Genomic DNA, 17,637 nt, shown 5'->3' on the forward strand with positions numbered 1-17,637 from the left:
CAACAACACTGCCGATGTTACCAGGATCGTCCGGTGTGAGATCGAGGCCGCCTATCCGGCTGCCTTCGACCCCAGTCCCCCCCCACATCTGCAGTCACGGTCTCACTGATCCAGGCAGTTGTCCGCCAGGAGTTTGAAAACATGGGTCTTCACACCATCTGCTCGGCCCATCGCCCTGATCCCCGCCCGGCTTCTTCGATTTCGCCCTGTCCCGCATCTTCTTACCCACCACGTTTCCGCAACCCATCTGAATGGCGCACTGCTGACGACAAGCCTATTTGTTTCCACTGCCATCGCGTCGGGCACATTTCTCGGCACTGTCGTAGTCGCTGGAGTTCCCCGATCCGGTCTACTTCTACTGCCTACTCTCGCCCCTCAGGTGGCCCTTCTCGTCCCTATGCCGCACGCTCCGATAATGCCGCCACTGATTCTCCTGCAACGAACCACCCCTATTCTCGTTCGCCTTCGCCCCAACGACGACAATCTCGCTCTCCCCAGCCCCGTCGCTCCTATTCGCCGACTCCCTTCGGACGCCGCTCCCAGCCGGAAAAATAGACGATGCAGCGCCTCGAGGTGACGCTGCATTGCCCCCTACGCCGCCAAATCCTCTACTGACTTTGCCCACTCATCTGAACCTTCTTGACGTGCAAGTCGACGGTGTTTCTGTGTCTGCTCTCATAGACACTGGGGCGCATTTGTCCGTAATGAGCGCTGACCTTCGTAACCGGCTCAGGAAAATTATCACGCCCGCCACGACGCCTGTTGTCCGTGTCGCCGATGGCGGAACAGCCCCCGTCATTGGTATGTCTACCGCCCGCGTCTCCTTCGCCGATCGCTCAACAATCGTGCTATTCACAGTCATCGCCCACTGTCCACACGACATCATCCTCGGCTTAGACTTCCTCTCCGCACATTCTGCTCTCATCGATTGTTCCGCCAGTACTCTCCGCCTTGACCTGCCTGTTCTGGATCCTGCTGAACCACACCCCAGTCGCCTCAGTTCCGCCGACTTCGTTCGCTTGCCACCTTCGGCACTGACCTACGTTGACCTAGTGTCATCCCCACCAGTCCCCGACGGTCACTACATCGCGGCTCCTATGCCAGACGTCCTCCTTACACACGGGATCACAGTACCCCATACAGTTTTATCTATTACGGCGAATTGCGTCTGCCTGCCAGTGGTCAACTTTGGCTTGACGACACAAGTGCTGCCACGTGGGATGTCTTTGGCCCAGCTTTGTTCATTCGAGGATCACTCAGTAGCATCCATTGCAGAAGACGACACTTCATCCGATACTCCTCTCCCATCGCAGTCGACAAATTGTACCATCGCTGACTTCCGGAAAATGATTGCCCCCGACTTGCCCTCCGAGCACGCTCGTGAACTCTACCGCGTTCTGTTTTCCTACCACGATATTTTTGACTTTAACGATCGTCCTTTAGCCCAAACTACAGCTGTCAAACATTGCATTAATACCGGCGATGCCCCTCCTATTCATCGCCGCCCGTATCGAGTGTCACCAGCTGAGCGTCAAGTTATTCACGCAGAAGTTCGCAAAATGCTTGCCAAGAACATTATTGAACCGTCATGTAGTCCTTGGGCGTCACCGGTTGTGCTGGTAAAAAAGAAGGATGGCTCATGGCGCTTTTGCGTGGATTATCGGCACCTTAACAGGGTTACCAAAAAGGACGTGTATCCCCTACCTCGGATTGATGACGCCCTTGACTGCCTCCACGGTGCTCGCTATTTCTCCTCTATTGACCTTCGCTCCGGCTATTGGCAGATTGCCGTGGACGATCTCGACCGTGAGAAGACTGCCTTTGTAACACCCGACGGTCTTTATCAATTCAAGGTGATGCCGTTCGGCCTATGTAACGCTCCTGCCACTTTTGAACGCATGATGGACTCCCTTCTTCACGGTTTCAAATGGTCCACGTGCTTGTGCTACTTGGACGACGTTATCGTATTCTCCCCAACGTTCGCTACGCACCTCGAGCGCCTCTCAGCAGTCCTGGACGTTTTTCGGCGAGCCGGTCTGCAACTCAACGCATCGAAGTGCCAATTCGGCCATCGCCAGATTACCGTCCTTGGACATCTCGTTGACGCGAACGGCGTGCAACCGGACCCAGGCAAGATCCATGCTGTTACGCACTTCCCTGTTCCGAAGTGTGTCAAGGATGTGCGCAGCTTCATCGGCCTTTGTTCGTACTTCCGCCGTTTCGTGAGGAATTTCGCCGCCATAGCACGACCACTAACCGACCTTTTGAAAAAAGACGCTCCTTTCCAGTGGGGCGATAACGAGGCCTCTGCATTCTCTCATCTAATCGACATTCTCACAACGTCTCCCGTTCTGGCCCATTTCGATCCTTCTGCGCCTACCGAAGTCCGTACTGATGCCAGCGGTCACGGCATTGGAGCAGTACTGGCACAACGCCAGCGTGGCCACGACCGTGTTATCGCTTACGCCAGCAGGCTCCTCTCACCCGCAGAGCGCAACTATTCCATCACTGAGCGTGAGTGTCTGGCCCTAGTTTGGGCGGTTGCGAAATTCCGCCCATACTTATATGGCCGATCCTTTTCCGTTGTCACAGACCATCACGCGCTTTGTTGGTTATGCTCATTGAAAGACCCTTCAGGAAGACTTGGTCGCTGGGCCTTACGCCTCCAAGAATATTCGTTCTCTGTCACCTACAAATCTGGCCGACTACACAAGGACGCTGACTGCCTGTCTTGCTACCCGGTTGACGAGCCTGACGACGCCGACAGTAGTACCGCCGACGGCATTTTCTCTGTGTCTGCCTTCGCTAACATCGCCGATGAGCAGTACCGAGACCTATCGCTGCGAGTACTCATCGAGCGTCTGCGCTCTACACCTACCGACGCATCCGTTCGCCGATATGTCCTCCAGGGCGGCATTCTGTACCAAAGGAGCTTCCTCCCTGATGGCCCTGATCTTCTTCTTGTCGTGCCAAAACATCTACGACAGACTGTGCTCTTTGAGATGCATGACGCACCCACTGCAGGACATCTTGGGGTAACCCGCACGTACGACCGCGTCCACCGCCGCTTCTATTGGCCTGGTCTCGCTCGCTCCGTTCGACGCTATGTTGCTGCCTGTGATCCCTGCCAGCGTCGGAAGACACCTCAGGTGCTACCTGCCGGTCATCTCCAGCCGATCACCGTCCCTGTGGAACCGTTCTTTCGTGTTGGATTAGACCTGCTCGGTCCCTTTCCCACGTCATCCTCTGGGAACAAATGGGTAGCCGTCGCGACTGATTACGCCACCCGATACGCTATCACTCGGGCTCTCCCTACCAGCTGCGCCACTGACGTCGCGGACTTTCTCTTGCGTGACATTATCTTGCTTCATGGCGCCCCGCGACAGCTACTTACTGACCGTGGTCGAAACTTCCTCTCGAAAGTTATCGCTGACATTGTGCGTTCCTGCTCCATTCAACACAAACTGACTACTTCATACCATCCTCAAACCAATGGCCTGACAGAGCGGTTAAACCGTACTCTTACCAATATGCTGGCCAAGTACGTTTCCAAGGACCACCACGACTGGGACATTGCCCTTCCTTACGTAACCTTTGCGTACAATTCTTCCCGGCACGACACCGCCGGATTTTCTCCCTTTCACCTACTGTACGGTCGCGAACCTACCTTGCCCCTAGACACGGCACTTCCTCCTGCTGCGGTCTCAACAAGCGAGTATGCGCGCGACGCCATCGCCCTCGCCGACCATGCACGCCAGCTTGCCCGTGCTCGACTTACGGCCTCACAGACCACTCAGCAGTGTCAGTACAACGCCCGCCATCGTGACGTACAGTTTTCACCTGGTGCGCTCGTGCTCCTGTGGTCGCCCTCTCGTCACGTCGGACTTTCAGAGAAGCTTCTTTCGCGATACACAGGGCCCTACCGCGTGCTGCGCCAGGTGACGCCTGTGACTTACGAAATTGCTCTTGTGGGCTCAAGCTCGTCCTCTCCTGTGGCATCTAGTGATGTCGTACACGTCAGTAGGCTCAAGGCCTACTACACTGCTTCCGAGTCCGATCTTTAGTCGCTCCGGGACGGCGCTTTTGCAGCCGGGGGTAGTGCTACGGCACAATATGTGCGATCACGAAAGGCCAGCAGTGTGAAGACGATGACGACGATTTAGAAGCTAGCGCGGGCTGTTGCCTCTTGGCCATGCGCAGCGTATTTTCCTTGTAAATATATTTGTACATAGTTTGTCGTCTGCGTCTTCCTACGTAACAATATGATACCTGAAGAAAGGCAGGAAGAAATGTTAATGTTATTAATTCACGAATTTTTCATTAAGTGCTTGTTTGAATATAACATGGTCAGTTATTTCAGCTATATTACTTGGGAGATGATTCCATTCCGAATTGGCTAAGTGCAGACACGAAAACTGCAATAGTTTAGTACGTGCAAATGGGTGTTCGACCTTAAATTCGTGATCAATTCGTGAGAATTTTCTTTTGGCTGGTAAGATGTGTGTATGAGAGAATATATTTGGGTTATGAAAAAGCTGATGGAAGAAAGTTAGCCGAGATATCTTTCTTCTAGCCTGCAATGGGATGAGTCATAGGTCATGTTTTATTTTGGTGATACTTGAGTGTTGGTCCCCTGATTAGTAACTCAGGGGACCAACTGCAATGCATGCTCACTGACCTCGAGAGGCAAAGCAGAAGACTGGGTCTGAAAATTAATCTGCAGAAAACTAAAGTAATGTTTAACAGTCTCGGAAGAGAACAGCAATTTACAATAGGCAGCGAGGCACTGGAAGTCGTAAGGGAATACATCTACTTAGGGCAGGTAGTGACTGCGGATCCGGATCATGAGACGGAAATAATCAGAAGAATAAGAATGGGCTGGGGTGCGTTTGGCAGGCATTCTCAGATCATGAACAGCAGGTTGCCACTATCCCTCAAAAGAAAAGTGTATAATAGCTGTGTCTTACTAGTACTCACCTATGGGGCAGAAACCTGGAGGCTTACAAAAAGGGTTCTACTCAAATTGAGGACGACGTAACGAGCTATGGAAAGAAGAATGATAGGTGTAACGTTAAGGGATAAGAAAAGAGCAGATTGGGTGAGGGAACAAACGCGAGTTAATGACATCTTAGTTGAAATCAATAAAAAGAAATGGGCATGGGCAGGACATGTAATGAGGAGGGAAGATAACCGATGGTCATTAAGGGTTACGGACTGGATTCCAAGGGAACGGAAGCGTAGCAGGAGGCGGCAGAAAGTTAGGTGGGCGGATGAGATTAAGAAGTTTGCAGGGACGGCATGGCCACAATTAGTACATGACCGGGGTTGTTGGAGAAATATGGGAGAGGCCTTTGCCCTGCAGTGGGCGTGACCAGGCTGATGATGATGATGATTATGAGTGTTGTGAATAGTTACCTGTAATAAATCGCACTGCCTTGTTCTGCAAAGATTCTAATTTGTTAATAAGATGCGTTTGCTGCGGGTTCCATATAAATGAGGCATACTCAATCTTTGAAAGAAGTACGGTGGTATATGCAAGAAGCTTAGTATCACTGTTAGCCTGACGAAGCGTTCGACGAATGAAGCCAAGAGATTTGCATGCAGCGGAAACAATACAACCCACGTGATTATGCCAAGACAAAGTCAAAGAAAGATGAACACGTAGATATTTAAATGATTCTGTAGTTTCTAGAGCCTCACCATTAAGAAAGTATGTGTGTTTCGTAATTTCACTGCAAGTAGTAAATCTTATAAGTTTAGTTTTCGAGGTATTTACGCTCATTTGCCAGTCTGAGCACCATTTTTCAATCAAGTCATTTTGTAATTTATCACAATCACCCTAACATTTTAATGGCCGATACAGAACGCAATCATCGGCATATAACCGGATTTCTGAGTCTATACCCTGATGAATATCATTTATATAAATTAAAAATAGAGTGGGTCCCAAAACGGAACCTTGAGGCATACCGGACTGAACAGGTTGAAATGACGAGCGATATGACGAGCGATTTGTTTGTTTGTCTGTTGGAAGCACCCGCTAGGTGGCTATCAGTGGCGCCTCTATAGGCGGTGCACGAGGCGAGCGGCTTCCAAATGGCATCACAGTTCACTTTTCAAGCACGTCCGCGCACCGTAGCAGATGACGCCAGCCGCCTAAGTCAACTGCAGGACTTTATTTAGTGACGTGCACTGAATGGCCGAATGGGGTCACATGCTGGGACTTTCTTTCAGAGCGGTATTTCTAAATAGTGAATAGGGGGATGAACGAAAATGTGGCGGGAAATTGAAGAAGAGTAGTAGTTCTTTCCAACACGACCAAGATGGCCACAACAGCATACGACATTCAGCAGTGAAGTCGAGGGTTGACGCAAACTCGTCTGGCGAGGAAAGAATATGGCTGAATAAACGTACACTCGCCAACTGAAAAAATTCAAAACATTGGTTGACGTTTCAGCGCCCACCACGGGTGCCTTGTTCACAATGAACGAATGCATGATGGTCTTTATTATATATGCGTCGGAAGATGTAATGCGCTTGCGTACAACTCAGGGAGGGGGCCCCGTGTCCGGTTTATCATGTTAGTAGTAGATTGTATGCAGAATGATTGAGGGAGCAATCGGGATGGTAATTTTTTCTCTCCTTCAATGACAGAAGCCGAATGCCAGGTAATACTGTGTCCAGTCTTTTCGTGATGCTCTGCCAGGGTGCTGGAAACCGTGTGTCCTTTGGCTACATCACTGCGGTGCTGCTGTAGCCTTCGTTTAAGGTTCCCCGTCTCGCCTACCTAGCATGCCTGGCAGTCCTGGCAAGGGATGTTGTAGATGATGCCCAGAAATCTTTCTTTTTCGAGGTGGTCTTTGACTCGGACGAGTTGTTGTTTTACATTAGCGCAAGCTCTTGGGCCAGTTGGTGCATGATGAACTTGAAAAAGGGGGTACCAGCGACACACAAAGGATGAGCACACAAGGAAAAGGCGTTAGACATGAACGGACGCTGGACGCTTACTATACTTTATTGAAATTTACATTGCCTCCAACGCATGTGCATCTTCAACTCCTCCCAAGACATGTGCACAGATAACACCTCGAAGATACATTACCATGTGAAAACAACCGACGCATGCACAACTTCTACTCCTCCCAAGACCTGTGCATGAATGTCAGTTTTTTATTAATCATGTTTTACATACTCGATAGGTAAGCACATTCCTTGTTTGTTAAACACAAAGACGCATGAATGACACAAATTTCTTTCTCATTTCCAATGTGAAAAGCTTCTGAGATTTTGCATTCGTATCCGGTCTTGCCTTTCCCTAAAATGGTCACACGACCAAAAAATGGTGCACTTTTTTTGCGCTTATTGCAGCCACGGTAATGAACCACCAAATTGCTTGCCTGGTCCCCGCTTAAGGATAGGTTATGTTCTTGCAAGCACTTGTTAACACACCTACCTGTTAGACTTTGCCACAAGCTGACGCCTTTTCTACTCCGGACAGCCGTCACGAGTTTAACGTAATGCCTTTCGGCCTATGCAATGCTCCCGCCACATTTGAAAGAATGATGGACACTGTTCTTCACCGCCTCAAGTGGAAAACTTGTCCATGTTACCTCGACGACATCGTCGTGTTTTCCTAGACTTTCACTGACCATCTGCAACGCTTAGATAAAGTGCTCACATGCCTTTCTAATGCTGGACTTCAACTAAACACGACGAAGTGCCGTTTCGCTAGCATAACGATTAAAGTCCTGGGTCATCTCGTTAGCAAAGACGGCATCCAGCCCGATCCGGACAAAATTTCAGCAGTGCCCAACTTTCCACGCCCAGTTCATGCAAAAGAACTGTGCAGCTTCCTTCGACTGGCCTTATACTTCCGACGTTTTACCCGGAACTTCACCAGCATTGCCTCGCCCCTCCACAACCTCCTTGCTAGTTCCAGTTCCTTCTATTGGAACGATTAGTGTGAAGCTGCGTTCCAAGAACTCAAGTGCGCACTAAAATCCCCAGCTGTTCTTTGTCATTTTGATGACAAGGCGGCCACATTACTGCATACTGACGCTAGTGGTCAAGGAATTGGTGCCATACTGCTGCAGCGCAACCCCGAATTTTGCGAAAAGGTTGTTGTATGTCCAAGCCGCGTTCTGACTTCCGCAGAAAAGTACTCGATAACCGAACAAGAGTGTTTGGCTGTTGTCTGGTCCATTCAGAAATTTCGTCCATACATCCACGGTCGACATTTCACGGTTGTGACCAACCACCATGCACGATATTGGTTGTTGGCAACCAAGAACTTGTCTAGACGCCTTGGCCGCTGGATGCTCTGATTACAAGCGTATGACTTTGATGTCATATACAAGTCCAGAAGGAAGTACCAAGATGCCGATGCTCTTTCACGATGCCCATTACCACTATCATCGGAGCCCATCACATCACCTTGTCAAATTGGCCGCATGGAGGACGCATAATCTATTACACTGATTTCCTCCTTGACTCCATCAAACCGCCCTTCAGTGCTTTCCACTCACCAGCGCGCAGATTCTTATTGCCATGGTATTATTAATCGCCTTAGCGGTGTTTCATCTCCACCCAATGTCAGGCTATGGAAACAGCTTAAACTGTTCAAGTTTAAGGCGACGTGCTCTACCGGTACATTTTTCACCCGAAAGGCCATCGATAGGTTCCCGTTTTACCGCGCTCTCTTCGCGCTGCTGTTCTGCAGGCCTCACACGATGACCCTACGTCAGGGCACTTGGGCTACCACAAAACACGAGCGCATACGCAGCCGATTCTTTTGGCCAGGTCCTTTTACAAGGGTAGCTAGATATGTTGCCTCGTGCACGCTTTGCCAACACCTTAAGCGACCTACTACTGCTCCGGTCGGGACACTACAACCACTTCCTTGTCCAGCACAACCCTTCTCTGTCGTTGGCATTGACCGTTTCGGGCAACTCCCACCTACTCCAGACGGCAACAGATGGATTGTCACTGCTGTTGACCACTTGACCCGGTACGCTGAAACAGCCGCAATACGTTCAGGAGCTGCCTCAGAAGTAGCGGCCTTCTTCTTGCAGGCTATCTAGTTAAGTCATGGGGCACCTCACATTCTTTTGAGCGACCGAGGCAAGGCATTTCTTTCAAGCACTCTTAATCAAGTTTTGCAAGCGTCCAACACTGTGCACAAGACAACATCTAGCTACCACCCTCAAACCAACAGCCTAACAGAGCGATTTCATCGCACGCTGTGCGACATGCTATACATGTATATTCAACCTGACCATCGTAACTGGGATGCGATTCTCCCATTTGTAACAGATGCATACAACATGTCTGTTCAACGGACCACCGGATACTCTCCGTTTTTCTTAGTATATAGCTGCCACCCCACCTCATCACTCGACGTTTCTTTCTTCTCTGGCCCCGTCAACGTTTCACGATTCATTTGCGACCAGTTTGTGTTTTGGCTTGCCCAAGGTCATCGTCATGCCCATATCAACACTGAAGCAAGCCAAGACGATCGCAAACATTGGCACGATGCCTCTGACCACATCTTTTCCTACCGCCCTGGTGACGATGTGCGGACACCTATACAAACACCCGGTTTATGTGAGAAGCTTGAGTCTCGATATATTGGCCCCTACAAAGTCATAGAGCAGACCTCGCCAGTGAACTATCGCGTTACACCTGTTGATTCCCCAACTGACCGACGCTGCTGCGGAACAGAGATCGTGCATGTTTCCTGCCTGAAGCCCTTTCATCTTCGTTCCGCCGTCTAATGCGCGGCCAGGCTGGCCGCTTCTGTTCACGGGGGAAATTAGTCTAAGCATTTATGCGGATTTCATCTTCATCTGTACAAAGTCATCATCAATCATCGGCTCGCGTTCGTTGATTACGTTGGCGCCATTTTTCCTTCTTGGAATAAAGCGTTGTCTCGACCGTGGTATTTCTATAGAAAGGTTCGATTTATTAAAGAAACTGTGCTCTTGATGATGCATATTTTTGTGATGAGGACGTTTAGGTATTACTTCTATAACCACCGAGTAACTCCATAGAAAACAAGGCCAGCAGCCTGCACCCCTACAAGGGTAATAAAGATTGCAGTGCTGCCCACGGTGCCATCCAGGGTGCTTCTTTGCCTTTTTACATATTTCCTCTTATTGTCATCTATACTGAGCATGCAGACAACAGTAGAAGTTTACAAGGGTAGTTGAATAGTAAAATTTTCAGATACAATCGAATATGAGGATGCCGCGTAAATCTGGGCATTGAGATGCCGACAACGTGTGCAGTGGCCACGTGATTCTGCATTGGGTCTTTTTTTTATTTTGCTTTGTAGACTCATTCGAACCACGATGTGGAGCACTTGGATAAACTTTTTGTATTGACGTCATTGCCGCAATTCTAGCAATGACTTTTTCGAAAATGAGCTATCAGAAAGGAGTCAAGGCACCTTGATAAGAATGAGTAACAATGTTTTTCTCTAGGACGTGCAGTTTATGAATAGAGTTCTCTGATACGGAGAAATTTTCAGGTGCATATAAAAGACAGAAAGACAGACCTAATTAGTGAGAATGCCTGTGTCTACATAGGGTAGGCTTAGCCTCCACGCACTGACAGCAGCATGGTTGGTTCATCTTTCTCTTGCTTAAATTATTTACTAATGGACTGGTGGTATGTAAACTGTGATGTGTGACAGAGGGTGGATTCACACTGTATTACATAACTTACAACTCCAAGCTTCTAGTCTAGTAGATTTATGCTTTGGAACGATGAACAAGGACAGCTTGTACTAAGCACCGCAGCTAACTTGATGCAACAGCATGTGATGCAGAGTCTTGCGATGACTAAACGCGGACAAAATTGTCCAAATCACACACATTGTTTCAAAGGACTGATTTTTAGAAATCGAAGAGCTCATTGTACTGTGCTTGGAAACATTCAATGTGTGTTAAACCATGGCACACAACAAAAGCGATTTTTTTTGCCATTTACAGCCGTTGTCACCATGCACTGGGAAGATGACGGCACCCATTAGCGACCGAAGAGTTACTGTTACAAGAAGCTGAGGTGATGAACTAGTTGGTTTTCCTATTTTCCATTCTTGAAGTCCCCATGTTTCTTGCTCTCTAGAGTGTGTCCTTGCATGTGCATTTTATTGTTCAGCTGGCCTCATGGCTGAATTAGTGTGGGCTCCTTCAGAAATGGTGGTTGTGCGCTGCCCCCGAAATGATGTTTCAGCCCCATGGCCAGGTTCAGAAGTGCAAGCGTCTCTGTCAAAGTGGCCATATAGTCATCAGCACATCCCTATCGTCTATCCCCATTCTCGCTCAATTCATGAGCCTTAACTATGTTCCTGTGGGGTGGGCCGACTGGAAAAAAATTACTTTGAAAACTCGTTTATTTATTTAGCACCCATTTGCATCCTACATGCTTGAACTGTTTTGTGCTGAACTGTTAACTACTATTACTTTTTTCGGTTCGGGTTCAGTTCGGTTTCAGGCCCGCTCTAAGAATATCGGTTTGGGTTCAGGACTGACTAGAATTTCAGTTCATGTACGGTTTTCGGTTCGATTCAAAACCCAGGTGATGTCCTGCGTGCCAGCTATTTGGGCATGCAAGCAGCAGCAGTGCCCACCCAGTCAGCAGAAACTTCTATAGTGGTGGAACAGTCAAGTGGTTGCAACACCTCAGGTGGCACATGCAAATGTGGTCAAAACGTGCAGAGAGTAGCCAAGTAAGCACTCAGTATAAAGCTTTGCCTAACACCAGCACTAGTATTAAAACCCGTGTCACTGCAGCAATGTGTACTTGGAAGCTGGACATGCTAACCTCTGTGCTTTTGCACAATCATGCCAGGTAGTCTCTGCAAGGTTTACTCTCGAACTGCACTCACAGGCAATGAGAGTGGTGATGTATGCATGCACTTCAAAGACCTCAACAGGCAAGGTATGTTGGCATGCAATTCTTCATTGTTATGAAAATAGCCCCAACAACAAAAATCAGGCTTACATGACAATGAGGAAAATGAGCTCCAAACAGAGCAAACACCCAGAATGGAGGATGTGTCAAGAATCTGGTGCAAAACAATGCTGAATGCATTGATATCGGGCATCACTGCTGCCAACAAAGACATTTCTTTTGCAGACTGGATTCACAGCTGCTAAGTGCTCAACACACATCAGCACTGCAAATGCTGAGGCCTTTCTTTTGCACAAATCTGCTAGGTGGCACTGCATCATTATGGCTTCCAAGGTGAATATTCTGCAGTTGGACCTTTCAAAACCTAGGCTTAAAACCAGACCAACTGGTGGAAAGATATGGGCTCACTGTGCATGCCAGGCACACTTCCATTCAGCTACTACGTTATTCTTCAACAGCCCCCCAAACTACTTTATAACTGCTAGAGGCTATTTATGAGCTCGCAAGCATGCAAGCAAACAGTAAGATGGCCGTTTCCACTGTGAGAAATTGCTTGCTTCCTTATTTTTCTCAGGACATCAAAATGGGTGCAGCATGCTACTATAGGCAGATAGATGGCAGTTATTGGGGACGTGCACAAGGTCTCCGTTGAAAGAAGAATGCCTGATCATGACTGCAGCAATCTGCACACCTTGGGTAAAATGCTTATCTGAATTATTTTGCAATGCAGAGTGCTATATCAAAACAAGACAAGCAGCTTTTGCACCATAGGTACAGGTAAAAAAATCTTGACTCTGAGACATACCTGAACAGGATGCAGCCCAGCACCCAGCGCCGCCTGATGAGGAAGCTAAGGGAGGCATACAGCAGGGCCATAGCAACGGGGTCATTGAACAGCCGTAGCACGTAGATGGAGTGAATGCGGTATGAAGTGGCACACATGAGGACAAGTACGTACGGAGGCACCTGCCAAAGGGAGAGTGCCAACATATTACATGGCGCAACCAGAGGACAGTAAAACACACACACACACATTTATTTTAGAAATGAGAGCCCTTGATTCCATGTACACTCAAAACTTGTTATGATAAAACAGGCTATAATGAAACAATGGATATAACTTGGTTAATGGAATTTCCCTTCCAATGCCCCATGGAGAACTGTGCCTTTGCCACCTTGTTTTAACCAAGTAAAATTGTCCTGCCAGTAGACTAACTAGATTTCTTTCCCAAACCAAGAAAATCCACTGAGTAATTGCTTTCCACGAGGTTTGACACTCGCTTGGCATGGCAGCTCAAAACTCTCATGACGAATATGCTGCCAAGCAACAGTGGTCTTTCATCACACGTTCCCCGCCTCTTTTTTTCTTACAATAACTTTTTTCAAAATACAGAGGCCAGAGATGCTATTCCAGACATTTGCAATGGCAGCACTTTGAGCCAATGCCATAGCAGCCCTATGAGCCAATCAGAGCTGACAAGGTGGCACATTTGACAATATAGCGGAATTAAAAAATTGGAGGATGCTTAAGCTTCGCCTTCAAGAGTGGAACGCGATAGCATTATCGCATCCCGTTTGCACCGCCTACTCAAACGCGCTACGCCAGCCAAACGTCGTGATCGGCAGAGATAGCAGGGCCCCGACGTGCCATGAAGGCGGACGCGGTCATGGGGCGAGTGGCGCGCCACATGTCGGGGCAGCGCCGTACATTGCGAGGAGTTTCTTCTGCGCTCTGCGCACACGCAGAGCGCAGAAGAAATTTAGCGGAAACGTACTTCGGTACTCGAGAAACTGCGACTTCTGTAAGTTACATGGTCATAATTACCGATATACACCGCAGTATAACTTTCTACGCACGTTTCTAAGGCAATACCGCACTCACTAGAGGCGATTTTGTCCCGTTTCGAAGGAACAAACTGGTGGCTGAGTGGTAGCGTCTCCGTCTCACACCCCGGAGACCCTGGTTTGATTCCCACCAGCCCATCTTGCAAGATGTTTTTTATTTATTAAGTGCCTTCTGGAATTTATCGCTCACGGCCAACGCCGCTGACGCCGACGACACCGGCTTTCCTGCGACACGAGCTCCTTAACGCTGTCGCGTTAAAAATGTCCAGAACAGCACCCCAGAACTATATTTTGTGCTCCAGCAGATCGCCAAAAACAAAGGGAAAGGCCATAGAGATCATCATCATCATGTGGCCATGTAGCGGTTCGGTTCGTGTGTTTAACTTGTGTACAACATGTGACATCTATTAGACAGAGTATAGCGCACATTATACCTGCGTACACTATATGCTGTAGTAAAGTGTACACTAAGCAGCGCATGTTTATTGCAGTTTTAGTTGGCCCGTGAGATCTTCCGTTCTCAGAGGCCAGATGTTGTAGTCCCAGCCATCTCTCGACTTTACCGATAGGCAGAGCTGACATCTCAAAGGTTTCTTTCATTAGGCTTCGACTCGTTCGAAATGAGAAGCGATCTTAAAAACTCCACAAGGTTATCCATAAAACTCTGTCATCAAAGCTGCCTGAGACTAAGCAAAAGCCGTTCACTCAGTCATTTACTATGAACGAAGTGCATTTTACGAAAGCAACGACAAATTCATTTCGAAGCTGGCAGCCAAGACCGCCGCCATGTTTCCCGCAAACTATGCAAACCACGCAAAGACGTTAACGCTAAATCTGACAAATTGCGTGTGTATGCTATACGCTACGAGTCGTTTAGCATCCTGCACATGCGCAGTATTGACCTGCTATATTATAGCGTACGCAATGGTATAGCATACGCTAAACTAAAACTGTCTATTGTATTTTCAACTCCCCTTAAACTTTGTTGTAGCGAGGTTCAAGTGCAGAGTATATTGTCACGGTGTAAAGCAAGCAAGGCACAAAGGCAAATGAAGAGGAAGTGAGTTAGTAAAAAAGAGAAGACTGGTGACATGATGCCTGCAGCACATCTGCAGTAATGGTAAGCCTGTCGAGCTGCAGCACCTATCGCAACCTATCCTGACCTATTGAGAGCCCGTGGTTAATAAGACACTGCCAAAGACGAGATGCTACGACCAGTTCCTGTTGCACTCCAACAGGGAGTTCACTTTTAACCAAGACATGTCTGTCTTGGGGTCAGTAGATGTGAGCAAGGTCCCAGACAAGAATGCGGACAACCCTAAGATGCACCAGCACAAAGTCTAAGCCTGCAGAGGGTGCTAAGTAAAGGAGAACCAGGCGTAAAAGAAGACCTGCCATAGTCCAAACATGATGAACAGTGGGCTTACACAGGAGAACAGGGCCAAAGGGCTGACCAAACATACAGGTGCAGTGAAAGCCTACGAATAAAGTGTCTTTGCGTTGCATAAGAATGAGGCTGACAATCTGGAGAGTGTCTGCAGCACAAGGGGAAGACAATGCAGAACATTGTTAGCAGTGTTCGACTCAGGACCTCGGCGACATCTGTTATGCCCACAACTAAGCTCGTGCCCCACCGCAAGGAGAGACCGCTGTGCGTATCCTGTAAAACTGAACATTTTTCAACTTTAGTCCATTCAGGATCACGACCTTAGTGCAGTCACTTGCTGACCAGGATGGGCAGCCTCCCGAGGGAGAGGACTAACGTTGACTAAAGGCGAAGACGAAGATAAGTGATGGTGAAAGAGAAGGACCAAGTGAAACTGAGGTTATGGCACAAGGCTTATATGTAAAATACAGTGTTGTTTTAACATGGTGCGATCGTGACGTTACAATATATTACACTACATGTGAACCCAACGAGCTACAAAACAAGTATATATTTTGCCAAATCAATGTCATGGTGACTGTGCCCAAAAACCTAGAGGAGCAATTAAAGCCCAACAAAAACACGAGAAGGACGCTAGTTTCATTCAAAGTGATCCTACATGTGGCACCAATCATGTGCATGAGCACTGCAGGGATTTCGGCCATCTTCGCTAAATGCACTAGTCCATGCTTGCGATGGCATGTGATTGGCATGGCTGGCAAAGGCTTGCGGGTAGCAATATATTTAGCTGTGCCTTCACTTAGTAGGCCAACACTACAGTCAGCATTAAAAATTGTAGCACACATCGATGTGCCCATTTGGGCCATATTGACAGGTGTACATTGTTTTCTTACAGTTTTTTTTAAGGCGCAAGCAAGAGACACGGCACAAAAGGAAGGTCAAACACAGGCTAGGCGCCTGTTCTGCGTTTGAGCTTCCCTTTATGCCGTGTCTTTTGTTTGCGCTTAAAAAAAAAATCGTCAAGTATACACCAACTAGACGCGGAGAAAGTTCTTTTATGCACCCTGTTCATATTTTTCCAGTGACCATTTCTCATCAGCTAAACAATGCTACAAAGTTATCGTTAAAACAGCATGTGCCTACACGTATCGGAACTTTCCCAGAAGTTGTCACCAATGCTATAGTGAAGGAATCTTGTTAACCAGATTGTATGCACGACACGAACAGTGGTGTACATTGTGGAACACACACTGGTAATAGCGATTATGATGGAATGCACAAGGAGCCATGTATATATAGCCAACGGACTTGACCTGTATATCAGGCCTTGACGACTGTTCAGATCACTGCTCAACATATACTTCTTTTTGCTGCAAGTAAAGGAACAATGTTGGCTATTAAGAATAAAAATTTGCTTTTCAGTCCAGGCTCTGCCATGAAATAAGAGGCATCGCACAAGAACACCACTTGTGCAGTTGAAACATAAATACAGCCTAAGGCAGAGAAATAATTTAAATGACTTCTTCTGTGAGCAGAGGTATGGAGTGCACTTTACCACATTGCTATATGCTGCTATATAGCTATATGCTGCCTCACTGCGACACTGCCTGCCAACACTTTCTCATGTAGGCGTTCGTTTAGCCATGTGAAGCTCCGCTACAGTGTAACTGCATCTATTATAACACTTGTAATGTTATAACATTGTGCATGTAGTCATGCCTTCCATTCCAAGCTCAACAAAGTGTCATTGTCACATGTGAAAGTGTAGGCACACTCACTGCATAGTGTGCCCTAAAGTAACCACAAACAAAATCAGAGTCTGCAAACAAAGTTGAAAGAACCAAGAGAATGACAAAAAATAGAACAGTAAACAAAGAAACACTAAAGTGATGACTGCCATGAGCAAGATCAGTGTTCGTTGAATGTAATCTCGTGTGTCGAGTCCGTTCGGAATTTATACATGCAGTCACCACACATTTCAGAGCAATCACTGATGCTTGCATAGATTTGAGAATGTACAATATTCTCATTTGGTGTGCAATGTGATTACGCAGGCCTCCCTCGACTACAAAATCTTCACGAAGCTTCGGCCGGTGCGTCACATGCAGAGCAATGTAACATTATAACAGTGAAATCTGGTGAAAGTGCTCGCCCGCAAAAAATGTGAACATTGTAATATCACAGCAAATCAGAAAATTGCCTGTGAGCACGATCGTGCTGCTGTCCAAGCAGTTTCTGTGAACACCAGCAACCTAAGACAAGTTTTTTGTATTTAAGAAAGAAAGCAACATTAGTGCAACACTTCAAATACTTATATTCAAATGCTTTTTATGTACACAATGGCCGCCACTGTGTATAACAAATGATACTTTATTTTTTCATGTAGCACTAAGTCTCCAACATTGCACTTGACAATGCAAAGTGCATCTGCCCAATTCAACACTAAATTTGCCCATCTAATGACAGTGATCTTCCTTCTTTTCAATCCC

General features: G+C 47.6%; 1 protein-coding gene across 1 annotated transcript in view; it reads right to left on the reverse strand.

Moving 5' to 3' along the window:
* Window positions 1-17,637, reverse strand: part of Alg3 (Alg3, alpha-1,3- mannosyltransferase) — a 162,627-nt gene that overhangs the window by 93,316 nt on the left and 51,674 nt on the right. The window contains exon 4 of the mRNA XM_065433730.2: window positions 12,722-12,882. Within this exon, the coding sequence (XP_065289802.1) occupies window positions 12,722-12,882 (161 nt within the window). The remainder of the gene's footprint in view (window positions 1-12,721; window positions 12,883-17,637) is intronic.

Source organism: Dermacentor albipictus, chromosome 2, assembly GCF_038994185.2.
Source record: "Dermacentor albipictus isolate Rhodes 1998 colony chromosome 2, USDA_Dalb.pri_finalv2, whole genome shotgun sequence".
Taxonomy (NCBI): domain Eukaryota; kingdom Metazoa; phylum Arthropoda; class Arachnida; order Ixodida; family Ixodidae; genus Dermacentor; species Dermacentor albipictus.